Source organism: Phoxinus phoxinus (assembly GCF_949152265.1).
Source record: "Phoxinus phoxinus genome assembly, chromosome: 4".
NCBI classification, from domain to species: domain Eukaryota; kingdom Metazoa; phylum Chordata; class Actinopteri; order Cypriniformes; family Leuciscidae; genus Phoxinus; species Phoxinus phoxinus.
In genome coordinates this window covers 34,584,405-34,600,430 of record NC_136879.1, presented here as the reverse complement: position 1 = coordinate 34,600,430, position 16,026 = coordinate 34,584,405, and the positions used below count along the sequence as shown (strand labels likewise).

General features: G+C 37.4%; 1 protein-coding gene across 2 annotated transcripts; it reads right to left on the bottom strand.

Moving 5' to 3' along the window:
• Positions 1–16,026, bottom strand: scn2b (sodium channel, voltage-gated, type II, beta). Of its 2 annotated transcripts, XR_013797449.1 has the most exons (6): positions 15,506–16,021; positions 9,130–9,296; positions 8,201–8,411; positions 3,395–3,590; positions 3,244–3,306; positions 1–2,599 (listed from the first exon to the last, which is right to left on the bottom strand). XR_013797449.1 is itself a non-coding variant. In XM_079611268.1 (5 exons), exons 1-5 carry the CDS (start codon positions 15,585–15,587, stop codon positions 2,569–2,571), a joined length of 687 nt encoding a protein of 228 aa, XP_079467394.1. In that variant the 5' UTR covers positions 15,588–16,026; the 3' UTR covers positions 1–2,568. The 2 variants fall into 2 exon arrangements, 1 of the variants encoding a protein (XP_079467394.1); XM_079611268.1 differs by lacking the exon at positions 3,244–3,306 and having other exon boundaries at positions 15,506–16,026.

Below are 16,026 nucleotides of genomic sequence, written 5' to 3'. Positions count from 1 at the left end.
GGAGAAAGGTTCAGTGAATCAATAAAAGGTTATTATTTTCTCTGTATACCCAAATTGTCTTTCCATGAACTGTTTCATTTTCCTTTAAATCTGACACATTAAATTTTCTCTCACTTGCACAAACTTAAAGCTACACTGTGACATTTTTTAAGTTGATTCTTAGCAAAAAGCACTATGTTCTTTCAAAATTCTAAGTGCTCATTAATGTATAATTACTTCTACCAACTAATCAAGTATTCTCGTAAGCGTAGAATCTGCCATTTATAGTACATACGGGTGAGCTGCTCGAATGGCGGAAGCCATGTTGCACCTCCATCTTGAAAATACATTAGCCAAAGAGGGACATATCTGGAAATTCAAGCTTTGCCTTTCGCGTTTTTACACTCAGTGGCACCGTGACGAATGCGAGGGGGAGATTACTCGCGACTGCCGGCAGATTTGAAATAATACGGCCACCCTAGGAGTTAAAACGCCCTCGGAATGGGAGGGGCTAGAAAGTAATATTCAGTTGGTAGTCATATACAACACCGTTAGATGGGAGTAATTCCTGCACAGTGTAGCTTTAAGACTCAATTTTAATCTTTTTTTTTAAGCCTCTTTCAGATTATAAGATTAGCTGTGAAAATTGATTATCAGGTTGAAAATTAAGTGTTCATAAATTCAGTACAGAGAAAAAAATAAACGTATATAGATACTAATGTAAAATAAAGTCACACATTCCAAATAACACACCACAACATACTTGTCAAACACAATAATATCAACAATCAAATTAGTTTTTTGGTTTTTATCAAAAAGTATCCAACAGAATGTTTCAAATGCCACATAATCGTTGCACCTGAAATGACGATGTTTGTGTGTGAAAGCAGTGTTTTGTAATTGGCATTTTCTATAAATAGGGTACAAAATGCCTGAAATTTGAAAAAAATAGTTTAGGGTTGGAAATGTGGCATACATTAAGCTGTCGCTCCATAGGATATATGTTTGATATATATATATTTTTTCTATTCATAATTTCTGTCATGCTGTAAAAGGGTCCAATTTAGCTTATTTTTTGGGCCTCAGAAGGAATGTTACACGTTTAGTTTTTGTAGAGGAAAAATCCCTTTCTTAAATTGAATTTAAAATTCACTTATTTTTTACTATTAGCAGAATGTTAAAAACAATCAATGTCCATATTTAAAAATTATGTCACTCTTCTATGATGTTTAATTTTTCGATATAGTCAAGAAAGTGAAGTCCTCTGAGGTGGAATCGCCATAAATAAAAAAAACACTACTCTTCATGCTAAGTTAGTTTTATGTTAGATAACAAGCACACAGTTTCTAATAGGTCATAACAAAAACAACAAGGGATTTGTGCCTCTAAAGGCCGTGACACACGAAGACGATGTTAAAGAACTATTGGCGACGAAAGCCAACCTTAAAAAGCTGGACTTGAACACATCGCAAAGGCTACAGGCGACTGTCAACTAGCACATGCGTTCTGCGGCAGCATGTAAGAAAACAATTGCATATCAATAGTCTATATTCGTCATTCAAAAGTGGAAACATTAGCCACATTCCCATTAAATATCATGCTGATCACTTTTTTCATTTCAGGCAGCTCAAGTTATGAACATATTTGTGCATTGGAATGCTCAGGTAAGATGACGTGCTCAATCGGCCAAAATACCCCCGACAAAGTCCAACTAGTGCAGACGGTACAGAACACACCACAAAAACTGGGCCAGCTGACGTTCAACGATGGCCCGATGTTGGCCGATGGCCGACCATCTGCTTTTTGTGTCAGGGCCTTAATGCCTTTAAAAAGTCATGGGACACCAAAGTGTACTCTATTCATAGAATGTGCCAGATGCTTATGCAAAGTAATGATTTGTTTTGTGCAATTTTGTGTAACATGTATAAGAAAATTGTCATGCAATGATTGTACATGTTTCAGAGGTGTGTTATGTGCTATAAACAAGCAAATTAAAGATTTTGATGGATAGTCAAGGTCCTGCCATTTTGGTAGGTTCAAGGTATCACTGCTAAATATTCTGCTGTTTTACATGCTGGATTGTAAAAACAGCACACCATTTTGCAAACAGGCAGAACGGGAAGGCACACACACAAACACACATTATGTTTCTGCACCCACTTAAAGAGGACGTTGAGGGCAGTGATTTCTCAAGAAACTGTCAAAACGTATAAACACCAGAAAGGTAACTTTGGCAGTTATAAAGGAGGACTTTGTATAATTTAAAACTCTCCCTTTTAGAAAATTCTTAGCAGAAATACTGGATGGCTAATATTTATAGTGCTAATAGTGGCAGTAGTTGAAGAAAAAAGACATACTGACTTTGAAAAAAGGGTGGACCAAATAAACAGTTCTGTAGGACACGGTTATCACATTAGCCTGCCATATTGAGTGGAAGAGGCAGTATAAAACCCTTTGTGATTTCTCACCAGTGATTGGACGTCAGGGCACTGTGGCAGAGATCTTCCTAACATGACATGTTTGGTCGCTACACACGAAAAATTGAGGAATGTCGAATGAGACGTTACAGGACGAAGAGTAAAACAAATTTTACACATCTTCAGGCAGGAGGCATAAATTTCTGAAAGGTAAAAGAAAGACAATGAAATGTGAGAATTTATTCTCAACAGTATATTTAATAATGTTGTATATTTGTTATTTTGTAGGAGAAGAAAATCCCATTAGAGCTGGGAAATCAGATTCAAGATTATTATTTTTGTATCTGATAGTCTCAATGAATTGGGTTTAAAATACGAATTCAATGATTCATTTGCCAGAACCTCGGTCGGAAAAATTCCAAAATGTTCCATAAAGTTAGAAAATGTAATTTATGTGAATCCTTAGGCATTACTTTCAATTAAGCAGTTCAACATATTGATTCAATGATCCACTTACATTGTTGTATTTGTATATATATCCATATATATAGTGTATTTCAGCAAACCAAATAACTGCACAAGACCTTCACAATATATATATATATATATATTGCAAGAGCAGTTATTTTGTTAGCTGAAAAACTGATTTCAACCACCACAAACAGACACAACAGAACCTAACCAGATAAAGAAAGACTACAAAGACTGTTAGCAACCGGAGAATTCAGAGTTCAACCTAAAAACAAGGACAGACTGATGAAACAATGATGGAAAGAGAACTTGAAAGAGCCACTGTCAACCACAGTCACATGACCACCAAGACACACTAGCTAGCAATCAGTTTTACCAGAACGTGAAGGAAGGAGCTCCACCATAGGCCTCCATGGCTAAGATGGCGGGTTAGGGCTGTCTGTTTCAGGATTCAAAGTAAGCAGTTTGTTTACAGAGACGAAATACTCAAATACTGGGTAAGAAAAGAAGAAGAAAAAAAATCTTACTTTGTTGCTTCTTCTGTTCCTCCTTCTCCATCTACTTTGCCCTCTTCTTCCATCTTCTGCTCGTCTGAGATCAGCTCCTGGTTCTTATGTCTACGAATACACTTCACCACTACCATGGACAGAATGAGCAAAGCAAGAATGCCCCCCACAGATGCCCCGATGGCGACAGCAATGGTCGAATCTCTTGGTGGTGGCACTGGCCAGAGGAAAATAGAGAAAAAGAAGAGATGCTAACAACAAACTTCACCAAAGGAGCATATGCTATTTCTTCAGTGGAAAAAAGTGTATTCTGAGAATTTGTGTAAAATAATGTAAAAAAAGAAAAGAAAAATCTTTCTGGGCCAAGATTGAGTAGGTACAGCATCTACATCCAGTGGCTAATTGGCTTATGCTAACCAGCTAAAATCATAGTACTGGTTGCATTCTCAATGTTGCCATTAGGGGCAACATTGAGAATGCATCAAGTTCAATATATTTACATCAAGTTCAATATATTTCAAGGTTTTATTTTACAACATAGACTAGATCAGTGATACCCTTTGTGATTTTGTTTTTGTTTTTACTTGAATGGTTAAATTGGCTACACATGACTAATGTCACGTTTTGGTTTTGTCAATAGGCTTGTTCGACTTAAACCGGCGCTACATACCGATCGGTTTATGACATCAAAGTACCGCAAGAGCGATTCAAAAGCATACGGAGCCGTCTGCTCTCTAATCGCTCTCGCGGTACTTTGATGTCATTCAGCGATTGGTCTGTGCAGTGCCGCTTCAAGTCGAACAAGCCTAAAGTCATGTTTCTGTGTCTTGTCATGTGATTTTCCTGTTAGTCATGTGATCCTGCCATGTGTTCCCTTGTCTGATGTGTCATGTTGATATTGGTTGTTTGTTTCATTGTTCACAGGTGTCCCATGTCTTGCCATTAGTCTGTGTATTTAAGCCCTCATGTTTGCCATGTGTCTTTGTCAAGTGTTGTTTCCTGTGACCACTGTTGTGTAAGCTTCATGTTTTATTCTAAGTTCATGCTACGCTTTTGTTTTGAGTTCACGCCACGCTTTTGTTTTATGTTTGATATTGTAGTGTTTTGTTTAAATAAACTGCTCTTGGGTTCTTTCTACAACTTGCCTCCAGTGGATCTCTTACAGAATACTTGACCTACAATGAACCCAGCAGTTGCCCTCCTGTGTTTACGCCAGGGGAATCGTCACCTGGATGATTATGTCCAGGACTTTTGTGACTCTCTCACCTGGTGGACTTTAATGATGTGGCCCTCAAGGACATATTTATGGTGAGTCTTAATTAGCACATTCGCTCCCAGCTTCCTGAGGGGAGAATCCACTGGTCCTTGGCCCAATACATTGACTATGCTTTATTGCTGAGTGGCTCCTCATTTACTGTGGGTATTGTGGAAGAGGAACCCCACAATTCCACAGTACCCGCCACGACTGAGCCACTTCACGTCATGCCTGCCAAGTTTGAGCCACTTCACGTCATGCCTGCCAAGTTTGAGCCACTTCACGTCATGCCTGCCAAGTTTGAGCCACTTCACGTCATGCCTGCCAAGTTTGAGCCACTTCACGTCATGCCTGCCAAGTCTGAGTCTCTTCTCATCACGTCTGCCGACCCAGAGGCTGTTCACGTCACGTCTGCCGAGCCTGAGCTTGAGCTTCTTCTCGTCACGTCTGCCCAGCCAGAGGCTGTTCACGTCACGTCTGCCCAGCCAGAGGCTGTTTACATCATGTCATGTCTGCCCAGCCAGAGGCTGTTCACGTCTGCCTAGGCACCGAGGCTGTTCACGTCAAGTCTGCCCAGCCAGAGGCTGTTCGCGTCACGTCTGCAGTAGGGTCCTTGATAGCTTGATGGCTCCCTGAATTGCCGACGCCGCCCTGGTTTCGTGCACTACCGGCGAGGCCCTGGTTTCCTGCACTACCCGCGCCACCCACGCTCCACGGCCCAGGACCGCCCACGCCATGCCACGGCCAAGGTCCGCCCACGCCATGCCACGGCCAAGGTCCGCCCACGCCATGCCACGGCCAAGGTCCGCCCACGCCATGCCACGGCCAAGGTCCGCCCACGCCATGCCACGGCCAAGGTATGCCCACGAAATGCCACGGCCAAGGTCCGCCCACGCCATGGCCAAGGTTCGCCCACGCCATGCCACGTCCAATATCCTGTCCTGGCCCACCATCTCTCCCCCAAGACCTCGTCCGCTCCACCACCCTCCTTGACTTATGTTTGATTTTTGGTTTTGTTGGGCGTCGGGAGCAAAGAGGGGGGGATCTGTCACGTTTAGGTCTTGTCAATGTCATGTTTCTGTGTCTTGTCATGTGATTTCCCTGTTAGTCATGTGATCCTGCCATGTGTTTCCTTGTCTGATGTGTCATGTTGTCAATTAGTTGATGTTTCATTGTTCACAGGTGTCCCATGTCCAGAGGTGGGTAGTAACGAAGTACATTTACTTCGTTACATTTACTTGAGTATTTTTTGGGAAAAATTGTACTTTTAAGAGTAGATTTAAATGTGGGTACTTTTTACTTTTACTCGAGTACATTTCTAATAAAAAAACGGTACTTTTACTTCGTTACGTTGAGCGATGTTCCTCTCGTTACTTTATTTTAATGCAATACGTGTTGTTAAATGCGTAGTTTATTCCAAGCGCGCTGTATCTTTTTTCTGGGCATGAGCGATGCTCAATTCACAAATGAATCACTCTTTTGAGTCGATTCTGTTCAAAGACTTCATCAAACAAGTGGGCAGATCTGTCTAAATCGGTTCGCGAATCAGTTTGTATGATCTGTTCAGTTTCCTGCACGCACTGAATCGTCTGAAGCGCTTTCAATTCACACTCGTAACAGGAAGATTTAAGAACAGCAAGAGCGTTGGATGAAGTGGCTGTGGACCTACAGTAGCCTACAGTCAAGTGAACGCAAATCTGCAAATGCATAATTTTTGCCAGCGATGAAGATCTCTATTATCTTCGTATGCTGAGGACGATATATCCTGTGGAACGAATATCGTTCCACAGGACGATATTCGATTTAATTTAATTCAGGTAATACATTTTACAACCAAACAGATTATTACGATATGATAGCACTACTTCAAAGTATGACATTACCCGTTTTTTTTGGACACATTACTTTATACAATATAAATAAGCTACCATTGTCCACATATGAAATGAACACCCGCCATCCCGCGGTAATGTGTGTGTATTGCGCAGTGGCGTGCCAACTCAACTTGAAAACGAATGCCTTTGCCTGCCTTAGACACTGTTGACCAGTTTAAACATGCTTGCAGAAATATACATTTGATTACATTTTGGAGAACAGAGAGAAGAAGATCCGTCGATGTGCGTTTGATCGTCGTTTGTGTTCAGATGTTCAGTTAGCGGTCAGCGCGAGCACATGTGAAGAGTTTTAACTCTTTCTTCTCTGTCAATGTTTCCCTTTACATGCCTTTAAATGCAAAACTCTGCAGATACACTATATTTCGACATTGTCTAATAATCCAACTGTAGTTGTATAAGTTAGGCTACTATTATACAAACCAAAGGACAGGCAATGATTTCGGGCTACAGATGGCAGAAATAATGCTTGTCTCTTCTGTTTTTGTGGCAAAGATAGCCTATCTAATTATGATAATAATAGTCATTTAAATAAAAAATATCTAAATAATATCATGTTTTATATATATATCATAGTATATATAGGCCTATGATCCGAAGTAACTAACTATAGCTACTTGAGTAGTTTTCTCATTGGATACTTTTCTCATTGGATACTAATAATGATAATAATAGTCATTTAAATAAAAAATATCTAAATAATATCATGTTTTATATATATATCATATATATCGGCCTATGATCCGAAGTAACTAGTAACTAACTACTTGAGTAGTTTTCTCATTGGATACTTTTTTACTCTTACTCAAGTAACTATTAAGATTGTTACTTTTACTTTTACTTTGAGTAAATATTTCTAGAAGTACTTGTACTTTTACTTGAGTACAGTTTTTGGATACTCTACCCACCTCTGCCCATGTCTTGTCATTAGTCTGTGTATTTAAGCCCTCATGTTTTCCATGTGTCTTTGTCAGGTATTGTTTCCTGTGACCACTGTTGTGTAAGTTTCATGTTTTATTCTAAGTTCATGCCATGCTTTTGTTTTCTGTTTGATCTTGTTATGTTTTGTGTAAATAAACTGCACTTGGGTTCTTTCTAGGACTTGCCTCCAGTGGATCCCTTACAACTAAAGGTTGTCGGGAACATTAAACGTCATCACACCGAACTTATTTTACTCGCTAGTCCACTTTCACAGCTTTGTTGTGTTCGCAAACTATTCTAACTCAAACTTTAAGGCAAAATGTTTTTTTTTTTTTAAATAAAGTCTGAGAGTTCTTAGAAGCTAAGTAATGATGTTGAAATAATGCAACCATGGTGTAGTTGGTTTATATCCTATGTTTAGCTTTTTACCACTGCCGGTTGCATTTAGGCTTTAAAATGATAGAAGCCGTTTTAATTTGTGAAAAGAATAATAAACGTTTTGTTGGCTGAGGAGATTATTTTCTGCAATAGTCCAAAAGCCAATAGAAACATCTGATTGGGGTTTTGTCAAGGGAACCAGGGTGATGCAAATTTCCAGGTTGACCTACAAAAATATCTCTGCGACACTCTATTCTAATCCTGGACTTAACAACACCTGCAATAAGGAAACCTCATTCATCATGGCCTGTCTTAAAGCAACCCTGTTTGAAGACCCAAAACTTTTGTTGTACAGCATTTTAGCCCATGCTGAAGTCTTACATTCAGTCAAGACGTTGAACTGGATGGTGCCGCGACCCTGAATGCGATCTGGAGGGTTGCGCACATAGCAATTGTAGATTCCATCGTCTGTCAACTGCACATCTAAGATAGTGATGCTGAGGTCGTTCTTATCTAGGTTTCCAGAAAAAATAGCCCGCTCTCCAAATCGGCTGGGCTTCAGGGGTGTTATCCTGTTCTTATAGGTCATGAACTTGGAAAAGAAGAAATTGAAGGTAGATTGAGAAAAGTGACGAAACAAAAGAATCGTCTAACTTTTATATTTCTGTAAATATTGATATTTTTAATAGCCCCTTTCACACAGCAATCCCAGTAAATTACCGTAAAATTGCCAGAATGTCTTTACCGGTAAATGCACAAATATGCTGTTCACACAAGCAACAGCGTTCTGCTTTAGTTTCAGTATCTGTTCAATTTGATCTTAAAAACACGAGACGCGCATAATAGTGCAACTGTAGAGCAGCAGCACTGATAAATGGAAAAGAAGGCAGAGTCTTGAGCGCAACACGTTGAAAAAGCTGTGAGATGTGGCGCAATGGTCAAATATATATTTATCTTAGAAAATATATCTTTAAATAGAAAAACTATTAAAAAGCTTATTGTAAACAATGCTAAGAAATCGCATAATATCCATAAGAACTTTATTGGCCCAAAGCAGACTTGTTATGTCTGACATTGTACGTGATCATACTGTTAATCTTTATTCCGCATTTACACAGAACATACTGGTAATTTACTGGTAATGTTACAACTTCCCTTACCAGTAAATTGCCGGAACCAATTTGCCGGTATTTTTGAAAGGTTCCTATTCACACATGATCTCTTACCGGTAATTTACCAGTAAAGACTGTATGTGTGAAAGGGGCTAATATTTTGATATTTAACATTTTAAGTCTCTTATTTTCTCTCACCATCTCCTCTGTGCTGTTGGATGTCTCCTGATAGGTCCAGTTCATGGCAAATTGCTTGGGGTCCAGTTTGTAGCATGAGGTGAATGTACACGGGATTCTGACATCAGTTCCGTTGAGAGCGTTGATCTGTTGTTGCACCAGCACATCCATGGAAGTCACTGGACAGGCTACAAGATATTTAAATATAGACATGTATAGTTACTGCTATTTGATTTTCGCGTCATCTGATTGGTCCACGTTTTTTCATCTAAAGTCACTTAAAAAATTTTAATTAAAATTTGTATAAATTTTGACGTCATTCATTTAACTTAATAGTTAAAATGTTATTGCCAACGGATAAAAAAGCTGTTTTTTAAACTTCCAAAATTATTTGCATATTGGTCTTATATAACTTTCGAACAGTTAAAAAGTGTACCTTATCATAAAATGGCTATTTTTGACTCTAAATTCTGACTGGAAGAGGTAAATGGGTGGTTAAATTTGGTCAAAAATAAATACTATGGAGGTAATGGGGTACCATTAGTTACCGACATTCTTCAAAATATCTTCTTTTGTGTTCAGCAGGAAAAAAAAAACTCATTCAGTTTTGAAACAACTTGAGGGTGAGTAAATTATGAAATAATTTAAAATTTTAAGTGATCTATTCCTTTAATAATGATATTAGAAGAGCCAAGGCAATGACTGACGCATTTGTATTACATTCCAAAAAGCTCCCTTATCAGTCCCAGAGAGGAAAATCAAACCACGGCCGGATCGGCACAGAATGGACCGGTTAAGCAATAAGAAAGGTTTGGCCTGATGGTGGAAAAGTGGCAAATGTGGTCACATGTAGAAAACATGGGACATCCTTTATCTCTATCTGCATTAAGCTTACACTGGGTGACATTCTTTGTATTGAATAGACATCCAAAATGTCATAATTGTGTCTATAAGGAAGGTTTACTTTCTCCACCTCTGCACCAATTCTGCCAAATGGACACCATTCTGCACCAAGTTCTGGACAAGTTCCCACTGCTGCAGCAGTTATGCTTTATCGGCCCGGCTCTCTGCAGTAGTAGCAGCAACTTCGTCACACCCTCCCATCCCATCGCATCCCCACCCCCTCAAAGTGCTGCAGTTTAGTCCGTCCCCCTCCCTCTCGAAAAATCAGGTGTCCTCATGGAACTACAGCAGCTGTGTTCGGGAGAACACATACACACACAAACCTCATGTGTTCTTGAATCCCTTTAGTAAATCACAATGATTTATAGTGTGTTAAATTCAGAGTGCCTACAAAGCAACATTTGAACTATGCGGATATACAAGGATTCATTATATACATAGTGTTTTTGCGCTACAAATAATGCAGCACTGCATCATGTCACAGTATCCTACTTGTGCTTTCAGTGTGTGCTGCAATAAACACACACAGACACACACACGCATGTTCAGCATACACACACACACACACACACACACACACACACACACACACACACACACACACACACACACACGCACACGCAGAGTCAGCACTCGGCCGGGCGTGTTACTCAATACCGGCACTACGTCAATGTCGTCCCCACCCACCCTTTTACTTTCATGTATATTTAGTCGGTTTCTCTCTGCGTTACAGCAGAGACACTTTAGAACTCCTTCGCATTCCCCATGCACATTTAATCACGGAATTCATGCATTTGAATAAATGATAGTTTAACTGTTGTAGTTAAAAAGCTACAATGTATCGTAAACTCTCTTATATGACTGTTTGGGTTCATATGAGCATGGAAATACGGGGTCTAACTACTGCGGATGTCTCCAGCCCACTCTTGGGGAACCGATTTGATGCATGTATCAATATTCACCGGTTCAGAGTGCTGTAGGCATAAAATACTGCAGTGTAGCTCTCTCTCGCCCTCGCTCACACAACAGTCCCTCACAAACCCTCCCTGCGCTGTCTCTGTCCTCTTTCTCCTGCTCTCAAGGTTATAGTTAAAGGAGAAATGTGGACACGGTACATTGTGGAGCTGTATGCATGCACAAACAAACAAATAATAATTCTAATTATATAATAACATTTTAATTTATATATTCAATATAATATATATTATATAGTCAAAATCTGCTAAGGGAAAATAATGGAACATCTGTTTGAAAAAGTGATTTTTCACTATTATTTACAGCAGGATTTGCATTTCCAAGTTATCAGAGACAATACAAACAACTTTGTGCATAAAAACCACTCCTTTCTTGGTAATAAATTGATTAGATTTTTGATTTGAATAACTTGTTTTTCCAAAGTCAATGGATTCGTGACAGCTAAATGTAACGTTTATGACAAGCCAAACATGTCAGTCTCTGAGTAACATATACTTTATTGAAGCCACAAAATAAACTTCATTCCATAAAATAAGTAGGCTATAATGAACTACGCAAAATGCATTTTGAAATGCAATGTATTCAAGCGTAGTTCACCCCGCGCGTTATCACATCCGTCAAAAACTGTCTGTCGATTGGAACATTAGAACTAAAAACATAAATCAATTCACTGAATACTTTCCGGCTAAGGCACAAAGAAACATTACCTTACAAATCCACATCATTTGAATATTACGACATGGATGTCTGTCAAAATACTGAATGACGTGCACAATTCCCAGAAGTATTTAGGAGAAGGAGAGTTCCAGCGAGTACATGCATTCCCTGAAAAACCCACACTACCGGATGTTTTGACTACGCTTATTGCTTTCTGAGAAAATGGCGGGCTGAGTAGCATCAACATGTCTGTCAGAGACAATAACGCGCATAATACATAACACACGCGAGTATAAATTTGTTCTTCACACTGAGAATAAAGAGAATAGTTAACATCGTTCAACAAGTTGGTTTTGATGGACATTTTTCGAATTCACGTACTATGCATTCTGATTCTTTTTTTGATTTGAATATTTTCAATGATTTTCTATTCTCTATTCTCGACAGATCTTTTTTTCATGAATTTGGCAATAGATTAACTGTTAAATGATTGATCTTGAGATGAGTCCCTGCAGTCGTTTAATTAGGCCCATATGCTGATGTATATATAGGCTATATTATAAACTGTACAGGTGACTTTTATAAAAATGTAGTTTGAGCCTTATCTTCTCAGTTGTTTAAAAGATTAAAGCAGTTACCAAAGTTTGATTAAATGTTGTTTAATTTTCCAAAAAAAGATTGTAAATTATTACATGATTCGTATAGCAGATTTTGACTATAGTGTATTGTGTATATTTCTGTAACATTATATGTTAGGTGTGCTGATGTACAGTCTTACAGCACTGGGACATATCACTGTTCGTATCACTCACATGAGTTTCTTATAGTCACAGAAAATCTCTTTTTTTATTTCAGAATAGGTTTGTTATTAGAAATGTTATGGCAACAAATCTGTTTAGACGGTTTAATGCACCACATTTTAGTTTCTGCTTAATGACTGAAATGTTGTGGGCAAAACTTTGAACATGGTATGTTTGCACAGTAAAGAAGAAGAGCGAGACATCTGTATTTCTGTGAGAAGCAGATCTGCACAAGCTTGTTAACAGCGATTGTTTTCTCATAATCTACCATATGTCATATTCGGCTTACAACTGTTACTGCGGTTGGATTGTATCCATTGATCCACTATTTTCAGGGACAGTTCACCCAAAAATAAATATTCTGACATCATTTACTCACCCTCATGTCTTTAGAAAACTGTATAATTCACTTTTTTTTTTTCATAGAAGACAAATAGGGGTATTTATAGCAGAATGTCCAAGCAATTATTTTCCATACAAAGTGAATGGTGACCATAACTCTCAAGCAAAATCGTCAGTGAATAACGTCTTAAATTTTAGTCTGTTCCTTAAAAACAGAGCAAGTTTATGTTGCTTTGTTTGGAGCTCCATACAGTCCATACAAAGGAGTCCATACAATGCTCCACAGAAAAAATAAATAGTTTTGGAAATGAGTAAATGCTGACAGAATTTTTATTTTTGAGTGAACTGTCCCTTTAAATTAGAACTAAAAATCTAAAATAACGTAATGAGTAAAACATATTCTTGTAACATATATTTCTAGATTTTCTCCAATATTTCCTATAGTTTACCTTTCAAGTTTGTATACACTACCATTTAACAGTTTGGGATTGGTAAGTTTATTTTTTTTGTCTTTAAAATAAGTATTTTATGCTCACCAATGATTTGTATTTGATCAAAATACAGTAACATATTATACTAATATGAAGTATTACAATTTAAATCAACTCTTATTTTTTATTCCTGTGATGCAAAGCTGAATTTCCAGCATTGACAGTCTCACATGATCCTTCAGAAATCATTCTAATATACTGATTTGCTGCTCAAGAAACATTTCTTATTATTAACAATGTTGAAAAGAGTTGTGATGCTATATATTTTTGTGGAATTATTATTTTTTTGTTGTTGGGGGTAACAATGTCTTTACTGTAATTATTTTATGCAATTTATAGCCTAATCCTTGCTGAATAAACATATTGATATCTTTCAAAAAACAACTTTTGAACGGTACTCTATCTTTATACTGAAGACGGAGAGGTTTCTATAGTGAAATTGAGTTCAATAGCTTTTGAGGCTAGTGGAATAATTCAGTATTTTTCAGAAAGCAGACTGAAATGTATTATTAACTTCAATCTCCAATGGAATTCACTGTGCTCTAGATGATAAAAGCTGAGAATATCCATGCATTAATATTTGTTTTAAGAATACTGTCCTAAAATACGTATATCTGCATACTTAAGCCATATTTATGAATGCTATTGCAATGAATCAATCAATAAATAACAAAATATCAAAACAATTGACATAAATCAATAAATAAACGAATCTACAATGGGAAGTATTAGGATTTTTGGAGATAAAGTGAAACAGGGTTTTATTATAATTCTATCACATGTTCATCGTGTGTCACTGAAATGCTGTGTTGTACGCCCTCTTGTGACTTTCTAGAAAACTGCACTGTATTCACTTGAACTTGAATGCAACTTCAGTCATTTGTTTTAAGAATACTCTTTTGGTGTGTGCAGCTCTTTCCCCTTTACGTTATACAGTACAATGAACCATAGTTCACTAATAAAACTTTCATTAATTAAAAAAATGTGGACTATACCACATGGATTAAGCACAAGAAAGTAGGGCATAGGCTACTGTATGCCTTCTGTTGAAATAAATAATCCTCATGTAACGTTCAACATCAGCAGAGCCATGAGACCACATCTGTAGCAGTAAACCTATTCACAACCAGAACACGCACATTGATTATTTATGATTGTTTATGATTTTCATTATTTTAACTACTGTAGGCTTGCTAGATTGTGTGTATGTTCAGACTCTTTTAAACATCTTTATTTCTCTTTATTTTATTTATTAATTGGTTTGCTCTGAAGCACTTTGTATAACATGTTGTTTACAAAGTGAAATGTCTGTTCAACCAGCAGTATTGTCTCCATATTTTCCTATTTAACTGTCATTATTGTTATTATTATTATTTATAAGTGCTGTTCATCGTCTTCAAATGTTATATACTGTGAACATTTGTAATAATCTGGTTATGATGAAATTAAATGTGACACCCACTTTTTCTCCCGCTCTCAATTTTATCTTACAATATTAATTACAGTTATTTATTTATTTTTTGCGCCGTCAAATTTTTTTTATTAAATGAAGCAAAAGCAGAACTAGTTTTGTAGTTGCTGATTTAGTCATTGTTTTTTTATGTAATCATTTGATTTCAAGACTCACACATAAACACATTCACTTGTCGCCTCCTACTGGTTCAACGATGTAAACTAAAGAAAGATGTTTAGGCTACTGGAAAAAATAAACAAATCAGTGTGGATTGTAGATATCATCAATATGACACGGAACTAATTGTATAGGCCTAATGCTTAACAAATAAATAAAAACGCAGCAATGCTTAATGTCATCAAATCTGCCTGTCTAGAAAAAAACCCACACGTGCTGTTTCCTATTGTTTGACAATAAATTGGCAAACAATTTAGCCAATTATGACCTGCTTAGCGTTTCATAATATGATCTAAATGCGCTCACAATGACATCACGATAAACGCAGATAATGCTGATGGAGACAATTAATCTGCAATAATAATCACCATTAAACGGTACAATGTAGCTACTGTACTAACATGCCCTACTCCTAATTTTATTTGCATTCTTTCTTATAACGCATAATATTAATAACAGGTTGTAGGCAGGGAGACATGACTGAAATCACATTTGGCTGGTAGGATAGGCTACATTGAAACCGTTAAAATGTCAAATGATCATTTTAATGATGGGCTTATTTATTTATTTTGTCCATAGCAGAAGCTTTTTTTACTTACCCAAAAACATCACCATTGCAACACAGGATAATTTCAAAACGGACGCCCACTGCGTTCCCCCAGAATGCAATAAAATGGTCATTTTGGTCGCTGACAATAAACGAATAGGAAAATAAGTATTAAAAATGCGTGTGAGATCTATTTCTCCGTTTTAATCATATAAAAAAACACGGATATGTTTTTTATTTTGTGCTATGATATGGCTGGCAGTGTCTGTAGCAAGAGCACTGGTTGATATTATGGTTGCGGTTTGTCATTTGTCTTTATGGTTTCAAATGAACCCCGTTGCAACATTATAATATTCAAATACTTTAATAACAATACATAAAACGGTATATAAATAATTTATCGAGACGTAAAAAAATCAGGACGCATCTATATAGTATTACATGTCCTTCCTCGATTTAGTGCAATCAGAAATCAGTCGAAGAAAATATACGCGGCCGTTGACGCAAAACCAAAAAATGACGCACTTGCTTGCAGAAGGACCACCTCTCCTCCTCACTAATGGAGATTAAAGT

Coding starts and splice junctions, on each gene's coding strand:
- scn2b (XM_079611268.1), bottom strand. CDS start 15,587: ATGACCATTTTATTGCATTCTGGGGGAACGCAGTGGGCGTCCGTTTTG. Junction 9,297..15,505: donor TGCAATGGTGATGTTTTTGG/GTAAGTAAAAAA, acceptor AATATCTTGTAG/CCTGTCCAGTGACTTCCATG. Junction 3,591..8,200: donor GTTCAACGTCTTGACTGAAT/GTAAGACTTCAG, acceptor TCCTCTGGCCAG/TGCCACCACCAAGAGATTCG.